This window comes from Diuraphis noxia, unplaced genomic scaffold (assembly GCF_037042655.1).
Source record: "Diuraphis noxia isolate RWA-SAM2 unplaced genomic scaffold, SU_Dnox_SAM2 contig0001, whole genome shotgun sequence".
Taxonomy (NCBI): domain Eukaryota; kingdom Metazoa; phylum Arthropoda; class Insecta; order Hemiptera; family Aphididae; genus Diuraphis; species Diuraphis noxia.
Window position 1 is genome coordinate 50,535,848 of NW_028301711.1, and position 14,345 is coordinate 50,550,192.

The following is a 14,345-nucleotide window of genomic DNA, read 5'->3' on the forward strand; positions in this document are numbered from 1 at the left end:
TCACAATTCGCTAAGATTTGAATAAAACAATATTCCACTATAACTGCAGCGTAGGTATAATATGCAAGTTGTGCGTATTTTTCGCAAATAATATGAAAATAAAGATTTTTTATTTTAAGAGTTTAGAACTTGCGAATAACAAATCGGTAGTAGTATCATTTACTTGCAGCATCACAAAAGTTTTAAAATGTCATCATATAATTATTTTTGAAATATTTCATTTAGGTAACTGTAAAAAAATGTATGAAAAATAGTTAAGTGTATCTAATAATTGTTAAAGCAATTTACTTACAGCAAATGTACGTTTTTAAAGTTGATTTATTGACTTATTGTATCTAATACTACAGTAAATAATTAATAGTTGGCCCTATTGATAAATTAACCGATACCATAATTTCATCTATATATAATTTATAACTATACTAAGACAGTAATTCGTAAAATTCGCAGATTAATAAGACATCGATATTTTCTGTGTTTAATCTATTATAATTTATTATCAACTATAATTGAATACATGAAAATAAAAAAATATTTATCATAATTTCATCAAAATATTTTATATTCAGAATCCAATTATTATCACTAAATATGAGCGCAACTACTTTTACATCTTCTACTAAGCCTATGATTTTTAAGACATTGCGATTGTGATAGATATTGATAGTTAATATAATATAGGAATAGTATTATTGATTTTATTGAAGCGATCGTTTATTAGCATTATGATTATGAGTTAAGGTTTTGATAGGACTGCTAAAAATATTTTAAATCAGTTTAACTATGATCTTACCTTTTCTGGGCATCACACTGTTTAAAAATCTATAGTTTTTATTAAATAAACAAATATTTAATATTAAGTGAAAAAATTTAAGTGTTACGCGTGATTGACGGGATTAAGTTCCGTTTTCACCGCATAATGAGCAATGAAGTTTAATGGTAGGCACGTACCAAACATCGTGTAATGCAATTTTTAAATTTAATACATACTGTGTTCAAATTAAAATAATCTTAAAAATAATCACGTGGCTGTTGATGAACTATCATTTGTAGGGCGGAAGGTTAGCAATAGTGTCAAGCACATAGCTGTAGAGCGATTATGTGAATGTCCCAGAAAAGTTATACATTTGAGATTTCACCAGATGATTCGAATAAACTTGACACATACATTTAATCCGAAAGAATATTCAAACTGCTCGTATGATTAAGTATTCAAAATTATTTAAAACTCGTATAAAATTTTATGCGATGGTACCCATTTAGTAAATCAATAATAGACCAAGGGAGAATAAAAAGGATTATTGAAAATAATACTAATAAAAGTGTTGTGTACTTCTCATTATTAAAAAATTAAATTTTTTTTAACAGTGCCATGTTGTTTTGATGGTTGGTAATTTTTCAAGCTACCCATCTTTATTTACTCAATTATTCGTAGTTCGCGGGGTGATGATCAGCATTTACGCACCTTTATTTTTTCGTTTGTTGGTTGGAAAATCAATTACCGATTATCTTATAGCACTTGAGTTCTAGAAAAAGACATTCACCAACACTATCAACAACTATTCATATTGATTTTGAACAATCTATTCACTCTGCTGTTTGTCTATTATGGCCAATTAGCAAAATAAAATGATATTGGTTCTATCTCGGACAAGCCTGGTCCAGAAATATGCAGTTATAAAATTTAGTTAAATAGTTTATAGTACTGTATATAAAAAGGAAAATTTTTTAAAAAGATATTTTTTGCCTGCCGTTGTTGTCATCTAATGAAGTGGATGACTGTTTTATAGATGCTATTATGTCTACGCAGCAAGCTGGATATATTGGTATACATGATTTTACAGACTATATGTTTATTAATCATATAAACACAGATATTGCAATGCTTCCTCCAGAAATATAGGCTAAATTTAATTCTTCGATTTCACGAGCCACAAATGTTTGCGAAAGTTTTTAATCTTGATTTATAATTATGATTTATCATAGTCATCCTAGTATTGATCAATTGATCATGGCCTAAGCACAAACTGGTAGCTGCATAAAAATGAAATGTGCCTACTGCTGTATGAAAATTAAAGTGAGTAAAAAATATTCTCAAAAAAGAGGAATTTATCTAAAACCAAATGAAGAAACAATTAAGCGGTGAAATTAATAGATTAACATTTATACGGACTTTTCAAAAAAATTTTGCCATAAAAACTATGATGCCAGTATATTTATAAAAAAACATGACAATACATAATGAAAATGTATGTTCTATAAAAAATACATTTAATTTAAGAATAATTTAGATTTCTCTTTTGTAAGACACAAATATTTTTAACTCTACCAAAATTACAATTTTTTTTTTTTGATGGACAGTAATTAAGTGAAATATTTGTGTCCAAAACTCGCAACGTTAAGTTGATCTAACAGTTAGGTCCTAACTTGATATCCACAATTAGTTGATAAATAAATAATAAAACACATGTCAGCAATTCTTATACTATAGGTACTAGTGACCTAAACAATTTGTCCACAACTAATATGCAGCTCATTATTACTCTTTGCTCAGAATCTATTAATAGGTGCGTAGTTTTTACGTATGAAAATATTGACATTTTGGAATAACAATCTAATTTTGTTTATGGTGTTTCAAATTGTTATATCAATTTTATAATTTAATTTTGAATCATTTAAAATTTTTGGATTTTTCACTATTTTACTAAAATTGCAGAGTAATTAGTACCTAATGACGTGAGGATTTCTGTTTCTTCAATTTTTAATTGTTAAACAAGCTTTTATATCAATTTCCATGAGTATTTTATCAACTGTAATATTGTTGTTTAGACGATGACGTCGTCACACAGTATAATCACGGTTTGCTAGGGCTTCCGATAGTCGTCGTAACTGCACACACACACGCACACACACTTACTCGCTCTATGCCACGTTACTGTGCCGCGAATGAGCCCGCGAAAACCTTACTGCGGAAAACTACCACGACCGTGCCGCGATCAAACATTTAGGAAAAACTACTGTTTGTTTTATCGTGACATTTGTCTTCGTCGTGTAAGAGGTATCAGTTTGTGTAGTGTACCTATTGCCACCGTCGGCCAACATCACCTCCTTGGAAGCCCTGCATCATCTTTTCGACAACGTTCAGCATTCAACATTGCAGTCGCCACTAAGGTTTTTATACTTATATTTTAATTACCTTTGTATTGTTATTTTATTATTTTGTTAATAGTGTCAATTTTATGTCACATGTTATTTATTATTTGCTCCCTCACTGGCCAGTACGATTATGTGCCCATTGTGCACTCTATATTTTCTATTGAATATTTAGTTATACTTAATAGTAGTCCGTCGATATATATCACGGAAAACCAAAATTATTAATTGTTAACTTTATTTCGTTATACATACAAGGAAAATTTTCTTTTATACAGTCCACTTTTCCAATCAAACAATTGTAGTTTTAGAAGAAAATCCTCATAATAGCTAATTTTAATAGTTATTTTTTTTTATCCACCACTCAGTTTCTAAATTATTTAATCATTTTATTATTGATTATTTTAAAGAATAAATATACTTGCTGTATGAAAAATAATAAAATAAAATTTAATTACACAAAAATTTAGGTTCGTACAACATAGTAGTTGAGATTAACTTGTTTAATTTTGTTGTATGTAATTTTTTCATTATTTAATATAATAATTATATTTGCTAATTATAATATCTACGAGTGCATTGGTTAGGTTATGTCACTGCTGAATTATATAGAACTTAAAAAAATATAAAAAGGTTTTTAGATTCTGAACGAAGTGATGAATGTATTGATTTTACAATTATGTGTGTTTTTTTTTTGTGTCTGTGTACAGCATAACTAGTCGAAATAATGCTTCGATTTCAAACTTTGGGGGTGGTTTCCGAGTAAAATTGAAGATCCTTGGTGCATTATAGAGGTCAAAAGTAAACATTTTCTAACAATTTTCAAAAAATCGAGAAAAACAAAAAAAAAATGACAGAAAAACGGGAATTTTTACGCAAAACCAATTTCGACCAAATCGATTTTTTATATGGTTGTAATTCAAAAACTAATCACGTTAGTGATAATGTTAGTGATATCTATATACAGTTTAATTTTTGACTTTTTTGAGTTATTTATAGACCACTGAAATTTTTGAAAAAAATGTTGGACGACCAAAAAAACTTGAAAATTTAATAAACGGTTATTCTTATTGTAGCTAAAAAAAATTAAAAATCTTAAGTCACAATTTTTTTTAATAAGCGTTTACACAGTTCAAAATTTTACGTAATCTGTCGAAAATTTGCAAGTAATTTTGAAGTTGAAAAATCATAAAATTTTTTACGTTTATAACTAAGGATTGAAAATACAGCACTAAGTTTTCTATAAGTTTTCCTTCAAGTAGCTATAGAGAAAACTCGAAAAATCATTATAAGAAAAATTTTAAGTGCGTTTGAATTTTAAATTTTTACGAAATAGCGTAACGATAACGATTTATCCTGAAACGATTTTAAATATTTGTTATTATTCAAAAAGTATAAGTCATAGATACTTGAAAATTTTATCAGTTATTTAGATTGGCGTTTTCTTTACATGATTTAATTTTCAAAATATTTTGACTTTTTTTGAGATATTTTTAGACGACTGAAATTTTCAATTTGTGTGAAAATTTTTTTATGAAGTGTCGATAAAAATTTTTTGGCCCTATCAAAATACTTGAAAATTTAATACAAAGTTCCTCATAAGTAATTCTAATAGTGATTAAAAAATTATAAGAATACATAGGCACAATTTTTTTCTATTAGTACTCGTATTTGAAGTTCAAATATTGACTTAATACTTAAAAATTACGGCAATGTTCAAATTATCTTATTAGATCAAAATTCATAAAAGTTTTTCTTTTTATACCTAAGATTTGAAAATTTAATACAAGGCTCCTAAAATAGTTTTAAAATAGCATTTGAAAAATAAAAGAAATATATAGTCACAAATTTTTTTTATAAGCATTTACAGTTCAAATTTTGACTTTAATACATAAAAATTACGGCAATGTTCAAATCATCTTAGATCGAAATTCATACAAGTTTTTCTTTTTAATTCTAAGATTTGAGAATTTAATACAAGGCTCATAATATAGTTTTGCAATAGCAGTCGAAAAATAAAAGAAATATATAGCCAAATTTTTTTTTTACATGCATTCAAATTTTAATTTTGACAACATACGTAAAAATCACGAAAATTCATAAATTATTTTATTCTAGAAATTCATAAAATTTTTTCCTTTTATACCTAAGATTTGAAAATTTAATACAAGGCTCCTAAAATATTTTTACAATAGCAGTTGAAAAATACAAGAAATATATAGCCACATTTTTTTTTTTACAAGCATTTAAATTTTAATTTTGACAACATACGTAAAAATCACGAAAATTCGCAAATTATTATAAGCTAGAAATTCATAAAAAATTTTCTTTTTAAATCTGAGATTTGAAAATTTAATACAAGATTCCTTACAAATTTGTCAATCTTTATCACAAAAAAAATGTCCACCGGAAATTCAAATTAAATTTTTATTAGCATTTGAATTTCAGATATTGACAAAAATTCGTCAAAATCATGAATATTTGCAAATTATTTTGTAGTTCAAAATTCATAATATTGTTTGTATTTATATCTAGGGTTATAAAATTTAACACCAAGTTTTTCATAAGTTTTGCTTCAAATAGCTATAGAGAAAATTTGAAGTGTCGTTATAGGAAAAATGTTTTGAGCGTTTGAGTTTTAAATTTTTATGAAATCGCGTAATGATAACGATTTATCCTCAAACCAGGTATATGTATATCTATGATAATATAAGGTATTATGAATTATGATAGCTACATGTTAACTAAATTAATTGATTAACCATGCCATATGCAAAATGCGTCTTAATTGAAAAATCAAATATTTGTTTTAAAATAGAATATATGAAAATATTTAAATATAATATATCCTAGACTGACAAATCATCTCCTTTCAGAATCGTTTTTTGTATACAATGATACCTATCATTGCATTCAAATTTAATCCCATCCATTACAGTAACCTACTGTACAGCAGAGCGACATCCACGACTTACCCGCCTTTTTTTTATTGATGTCATTCTTTTAGTAAAAATTAAAGTTAAATTTTTGAATTTAAGTTTCGAAAAACGTAATTTAAACGTACTAATTTTATTTTTTGTATTTTATTCATAATTTTTATAATATGTATTGTATTAGTTAAAGTGAAATAAATGATTAAATTACATTGTTGATTAGTCGTTGCATATGCGAACGACATATAAACCTATGCGATTTCATATTTTTCAGTATTCAGACTATTTAGATAATATGCGAATGTGGTGCCACTGTAGAACTGAGTTAAATTTTATTAAACTGATTTTTAGATCATATAATTTATCCCATACCACCAATGAATTCCATTTTAGACGAATAGTACTTGTACGATATATTTTCTTGATTAGTATAACTTAATATTACACTCGGTGGTTGTATAACACTGAATTTTAGTTATTAAATACTCTTTGTCTAAAAGTTTTAATTTCTGTTCAAATGGGAAATTGATTTTATAAAGTCATAATATTTTAATAATTATTATTGTAAATATAATACGACATTTTACGACAAATACTTTCTGTATGTCGATCGTAGAATATCGTATAAGACGTACTAAGCTCTACAGCTAAAACACCATGCATTTTCTGTGTAGCACAGCACTACATTATTGCAGGTGTAATATAGTATGAGTTTGGATTTCGTGTATGATTTTCAATAGTAGTAGTTATGTGCATTGTTGTCACAAAGAGTAATAATATTATGATAAAAAGTTTTAAAATGTATAATTACCTGTCTTAATGGCGTCAACTTCAGCTGGGTACCAGTACTCCTCATCCCTGAGTAATAACACAGTAGTGTTGTTTGGCAGTGTTTTGAAGTATTCGGGATCTTCGATTTGTGTACCATCAGCTTCGAGTACCAATCTAACGGACACATTCGGCGCGATATTTAGTTTTTCTTTGCCTGCAAAAAATTCACTCCATTATTGAAAGGTTAAAAATATTAAATAAACAATCATCATGCACTTGTATACAACTATGTACAAATATTGTAATATCATGGTATATTCTTATGAGTCATAACTCTGTTAAAATTGAAGATTTATTTATTTGATGATAACCTAACCTAACCTAATCAAACATGCTAACCATTTATTTTTCCAAATTCAATATTATATTTTATTAAAACCATTTTTTAAGGAATTTTAATGGCACAAACTACTGTAAATCGGCTTTTCTCAAAGCCAACAAATGATTGGACAAAAAAAGGACGTTATGGCAAATGAGAATAACATCGTTTAACCTACACGCTATATAGAAACATGCACAAATGACGCATCAAAAACGAGATCGACTGTCCAATCAGGAGATAGACCATATCCAAAAACGGGTATATATAACAGCCCATTTTCAGAGACCATAGCTATTAAAGATCTCCTATGAAAAGTCACATTCATTGAAGTTAGGGATGAACTGATCAACCTAGAATACACAGTAATCAACGTAAGACAATTTTGGTAAGCAAGACTAGAAACTTCCCATTCACATGGTTGTTGTAAATAACACACCAAAAAATAAGGGAATCTTCAACTTTCGTTCGTTGTTTTTCATAGAACTAAAAATAGAAAGATATAAATTAACCACACCAGCTACAATTGCCATCAATTTGGTCACTCAAACTTACACTGTGGTGCTTCTTCGAAATGTGTTAAATGGGCTGGCCAACATAAGGTAAAAGACTGCGCCGAAAATTCATAAGAAAAATCAAAATGTATAAACTGCGATGGAGCCATACAAGTGAATTTCAAGAAATGTCCAGCCATCATGCAAGAGACAGATAAGAGACGTCCACTTAAACTGAAAATACCGGATAAAATCTATCATCAGAACAGTCACCTCGAATCGAATCAAAATTACCAGAATCAGTAAATCTCACTCAACCAAACATCAGCTACGCTGATCATACTAAACCTAAAGACAACTATAACATCAAGTCATTTTCCAAGCAACTCCTAAACTTGTATGTAAACATTTTCTCAGGGAACAATGATCTAAAATCCATCATACCCACCATAGTAGCATTACGTCCATTATTACTCAACTTACTAAACAAATTATGAATTTCACTAGAATAATGTTCTGGAACTGTCAAGGTTAAATCGAAAAAGTCTTGGACTCCTAAATTTAATCCAAGAAAAGAAAATTGACATAATCATACTAAATGAAACACACCTGTTATCAAACACACATTTCAATTTCCAAATTCTATTACATACAAAACCAAAAAATAAATCCTTGATCAACGATCGACCACCAACGGTTGAAACAGCTTTTCTGATAACTCAAAAATTCAGCCACTTACAAATCAAAATCCATACGAATTCGATTACCAACAATCATTCAACTGTAACTACTTAGGTCAGTATGATATCCGGCTAATATCAGTCTATAGAAGTCTGGGTAATCCACTTCAAACTAAAGATCGAAAATCTTCTCAACACTCGATAGAATGTGATAATGGTAGGAGCCTAAAGTAAGAACCTAAACGCTAAACATAGAGCATGTAATAGCCGAATAAGCGATCTAGCAGGAAAAACTCTAAACAAATATCTCAACTCCAGAATTGACACAACAGTAGCTGTCCCAAATACGCCAACAAGATCCTACCGAGTCAGACACCTACTAATAGGTTATGCGCTAGAAAACCTTACACATGAACTATCCTCTGATCATACCCTAATACTACTAGACATTTTGTTAAACTCAGCACGAACCTATCCACCAAAACCTCTACATGCAACCAACTGGAAATATGAATGGATAAATCCATCAAAAACAAAAGCAATCATGTTCACAAACAAATTAATGTATCAAGTCACAACCATACATTTTGGGAATACCCAGATTACTGGTCCAATACAGTCAAATATTTAGGATTAACCATTGAATCCAAACTGAATTTCATCAATCATATAAAAAAAAAAATTACAGAAAGCATCTGGAGCAAAATTTTCACTATGTCCTTTCATTAATTAACACAGCCTGCTTCCTCTCAAAATCAAACTCTACATTTTTAATGTGTATATAAGATCCATAATTATACATGCCACTACTGCGTAGACAGAAAACACTTCCAAATCAAGATGGAACAACTCCAACTTCAAATTCCAATCCAAAACTTTGAGAATGTTAACGGGAAACGACTGGTTCGTTTTAAACCACTCAATAAGAATGTCATTTATTTATGTCAACGTTCAGGGAGTCCGTAAATAATAGGAAATAACTCAAAAAATTCATAATACAAATTACAAACACATTTAAACCATACTAAATAGAAAAATTCACGAAGGACTATTTAATTTTAAAATCGGTTAATCGTTTATCGGTTGCGATATAATCTAGACGTCTGACAAACGCCCTCGACGTGTCACCGATTGTGTCGGTCGTTGTGAGTCGAGAACCTGTGGTGCATCAGGTGAGTTGGCTGTGAAGCAACTTAGCAGCGGATATCGAAGACGACAACTACAGCGACACCGATCATCTTTTTTCTGAACGGCTGATACCCGTACAATGACCACGGGGAACCGTAAAATAGCCCTTTTCAGGGTTTACAAATCTGAGTTCTCCAAGTTCACGTATCCTGGTCAAACCATTTTATCAGACGCCACTTTTTTAAGCGAATCTGATACAGTGGTCGTTACTCAACCCAAATTGTGTAAAACACCATCCTCAACTGTCAACGAAGATCCCCGTCCGCTGAATTTTAGGTATCAATAGTCGTCGGACGTGTGTTACTCCGTCCCCTATATTTGTAATTTATAGTTTCATTAAAAATAAACAACAGTTGATAATTTATAATTTATATTAAAGATTAAATTATTACTGAGTGACGACTCGCCAACGGTGAGCACCGACTCAGACTTAATATGGTATCGGAAATTATATGTTTAAATATTTTGAATTAAGTGGGTAGATCAACATATTTTAAACATTTAATTATTATTAATAATAATATTTAGTTAATAACTAGTTAATTTAGAGTAAATCGAGGGGGATATTATTTAAAAACCACTTCTATAGTAGAAAAAAAAAATCTCAAGAATTTTAAAATATGATTTAGTTCCAAAAATCAAAATTTGAATAAGTTATTCGGATGCTACAAGAACAAAATTATATCTATGATACTTATATAACTATTATATCAGCGATTCTTATCCTTTTCTTATCTGTGTATCACCTAGGTACTAAGTTTGAAAATTGTAGTATGTCACTTGATGAAATAAATATTTTTTTGTCTATTAAAAATGTGCACTTTATTTTACATAAATGGAATTTTATTTTGTTAGGAATTACAAAATGATGGTAATGATATAAACATTTTAATATTTGATGCATTAAAAAATAAGAAATATAACGATTTTTATTAATATTAATATAAATATAAATATTTTTATTAATTTGTATTAATGATTGTTGTTAATTTGTATAAAATTTAATGGCACTCCTCCAATATGTTATTTACCGTAAATATATTATCTACCGTAATTGTATGATAGTTTAGTACGTTATCCACCGTATGTCTGTATGCTGTATCTACTGTTGAAAAGCGTGATTTCACTGATTCAATGACTGGTTCTGAGACACAAACTATAGGAATTCTTTGGAGACATGTCAAAAATAAATATGATGTCAAAACACGGTGAGCGATTAACATATTACCATCCCAATTTCAAGAAGAGTGGTGGCGCTCGTTACAAAAACCAACCGAAGACCTGTTCGAATCATTCCTTGGAAATTACGTATACATAACTACGCGGTACCACATTAAAAAAAGTAACAAATTAGAAATACTGCATTATAAATGTAAGACAATTTACATTTATAGATGGTAAATACTTGTTGATATCATACTTCAAAATTACGGTAGATAAAATATTTACGATATATAGCATACTAAACCATCAGACGTGCGGTAGATATCACATTGGACGAGTACTAAAAAAACAAATAATATATTATGTGAATAACGTTTTATATCATTTAATTTTTTTATAAATGGAGATTTTTTAGCGTACCGTCTATGAGCTTTCCGTGTACCACAGTTTGAGAAACGCTGTTTTATCACATAATAAATTTTTTAGGATATAAGCTTAGTTTATGTGAGATTATGTAATTATAATCTTATATCTATTATAATATTACTGCTAAGCTGTAAATAAACATTGACAATTGTATTTGGACTATTACTGCCGTCCGTTTTTAAAAATAAAATAAATAAATAATAATATGATAATTTATACAAAATATATTATGTTTATTCAACAAATTTCACGATGTAATTAAATTATATTTTTGGTATTACATAATAATTTTAAAAAATTGACTTAGTGCTTTTAAACAGAACACTCAAGTTGCATAAGTACAACTTAATTTCAGTAGCTATTAGTGAATTATGATGAAATAGTTACGATGTTAATCAGAAAGTTAGTGTAACGTACTAACGTATTATAAAATGTATTTGTTTATTTCATTTCATTTTTTATCACGAGTATGGTAATATTTTAAAATTAAATTTGACACTTTACTAGAATTATATTAATTAGAAACTAAAGAAACGTTAATTTACATAGGTATAAATATTTCGTTTCACTAGAACACCAAGTACGGTTATAGAAATATTGTACTAAATTAATGTTTGTGGATGAAATTTCAGTGGATGCGAACATATTTTGTTAAAGGTTCAAATATATAACGTAATTTTTATTTTCTAAAATATATGCCAACCAAATTTATTATAAGACACCGATCGCGTTAAAATAATATTCAGTGTAATATTATTACATTTTACGTAAAATAAAAGGAATTTTAGTTTAAATAATATGCATAAATTATATTAAATTTTACAATTGATTATCTTAAGGTAAATATGAAAAGAATCTCGAATATACTCATGTTAAAAGTATTCAGTAATAAAACACACATCAGCAAAATAACTTGTTATAAATCAAATTCTAAGCCAATACCTAAGCCTGTTACCTTAATATAATTTAAATTATTTAAAAATATTTAAATGAAATATTTTTGTTCAAAACCATTGTAGGTAGTAGATGAGTAGTTGTTATAAATTACGAATTCATTTTAAATTACTTTGTAAAGTAGAAATGGAATAATATTTTATGAAAATAATAAAATAACTTGCATTATTTTTAAATTTGTTTTGAAAACAACTACTAAGCTTTGACGTTTTATATTTTATAATATAATGTAATTACCTACTTTTATAGTATCAAAAATAGGCCAGATGATGGATTCTGTTGGTAATTTAAAATCATCGGTATCGCAAAAAATGAAAAAAATTTCTATCAACCTGTCATCTCTAGTACTTATTATATTTTTTGGTGACTTTGAAATGATCAATGTTTTGCTTTTGCCAGTGAATATCGAATTATTGTTGGTCTGAACTGCAAAACATGCACAGCAATTGGTAGCGAGACGTATTTTAAAAGGATTTTATTTTTTTTCTTTATCAAAGATCTTTGATTCCTTCAAACGGGCAAAATCGTTTTTTTGTTTGTTTTTTTATCACAATTTATTTCTCTTGGTCCTCGTAATTATTCTCAGTAATTATTATACCATTCACTCCCTGGCATGGAGGTTAGGGAGCTAGGGCCAGGAAGTCCCTGGAAGGTGCTGATAATAATGATATAATAGCAGCAGATTTTCAAATAATAATAATTATAATAATAATATATATGTTTAAAATGTGTTATATGGCATTTTATCTCATCAAAATATATACCTAATCGCTTAAAACTATTATATCGCTGTTTCTCTTATTTAAATACACACACAAACACCATCCACACAAAATCAAATTGCAAAATAATAATGATACAACCTTTGATTGCTATATATTATAATATATAATAGGTACGCTGAAATGTCTACGATGACTACTGTGCTTGCTATACACATAATAATAATGATAATAATACTTCTATTCAGTTCTATTTTATTTTGTTTCTATTCTATCTTCACACCAGATTGTTTATTGTAATGATTTTCTTTTGAATATCGCTATATTCAATTTTCTTTTATCTGGTTTAGTTTGAATTAGTGAATAATATTATAAAAGTTGTGATGTCACTTCTGAGGTTGAACCGTCGTACTATATTAAGTTAAATTTTTATTCGAATTGATTATCTATCACCGATTTGTGAGAATTAATTTTGTACATGATGTTTTATAATAGTTGACTAATAATTTAAAAATGATTAGTTGTCAACATTAAAGACACGATAAGAAACCCTAATTTCAAACTATTGTTTTACAAAAATAAATGAATATTTTTTTTCAACAATTTCTATAACATTTAGAAAACATCATTTTTTATCAAAAATTATTTTTTTCCAATTTTACACAAGCGTACTAATTGATTTCTTTTACATAGTGGTACAGAATATTGTTTAGAAAATTCTTATATAATAATTTGTTATAAAATATAGTTACTAGCATATTATTGATCGGAATTAAATTGGAAGTTTAGAGAAGTGCGTATATTGTTAAATATTTATTAATATTCTCTTCTCTACAACGCTCCTACTTTATCTCGACCTAACAAACTTTTCTGATTGTTTAGTAATCGATATTTAAATATTTATCTCCAGACAGAAACTAAATTAAAAATATCGAGGTTTAAAAATAAATACCTAAAAAAAAGTATGAAGGTAACGCAGTAACGCAGTAACTGAAAATATTTTAAATTACAAAAAGTTCAACAAAAACATTGTGATGATAAAAAATAAATTGTCAGCACATCATTTTTATATTAATTCCACTAAAATATGTATTTTTAAGTTTTGGCACTGATTATTTAATATAATAAATATTATTTTTCAAATCCTACTTGATTTAACTTAAGTTTTTTATGTCTATAATTTTGAAAATACTCGTATATGTTGCAATAATCATTCAGTTTACATGAAAACATTAAATATTCATTAAATTTCAACTTAAATTATATTTGAATACAGGTCAATGCTGGAAAATAGTATTACATCATTGATTATTGAGTAAATAAAATATTTAATATTTTGCTCAAAACTGTAAAACACAACCAGATAAAAATATCTTAACTAAAAAAACCGATTTACTTTGTTTGTATATGATTTTTAATATTATTTTATGTAGGGAAAATGTAAGTTTGTTAATAATTAATTAATCAACTTAGAATTTAAA

General features: G+C 27.7%; 1 protein-coding gene across 2 annotated transcripts in view; it reads right to left on the reverse strand.

The window, feature by feature from the left end:
- The window catches only part of Drep2 (DNA fragmentation factor-related protein 2), a 124,688-nt gene that overhangs the window by 18,602 nt on the left and 91,741 nt on the right, over positions 1-14,345 (reverse strand). For both annotated transcript variants that reach the window (XM_089215961.1, XM_089215960.1), the window contains exon 4: positions 6,898-7,071. In XM_089215961.1, coding sequence (XP_089072087.1) covers positions 6,898-7,071 — 174 coding nt within the window. The remainder of the gene's footprint in view (positions 1-6,897; positions 7,072-14,345) is intronic.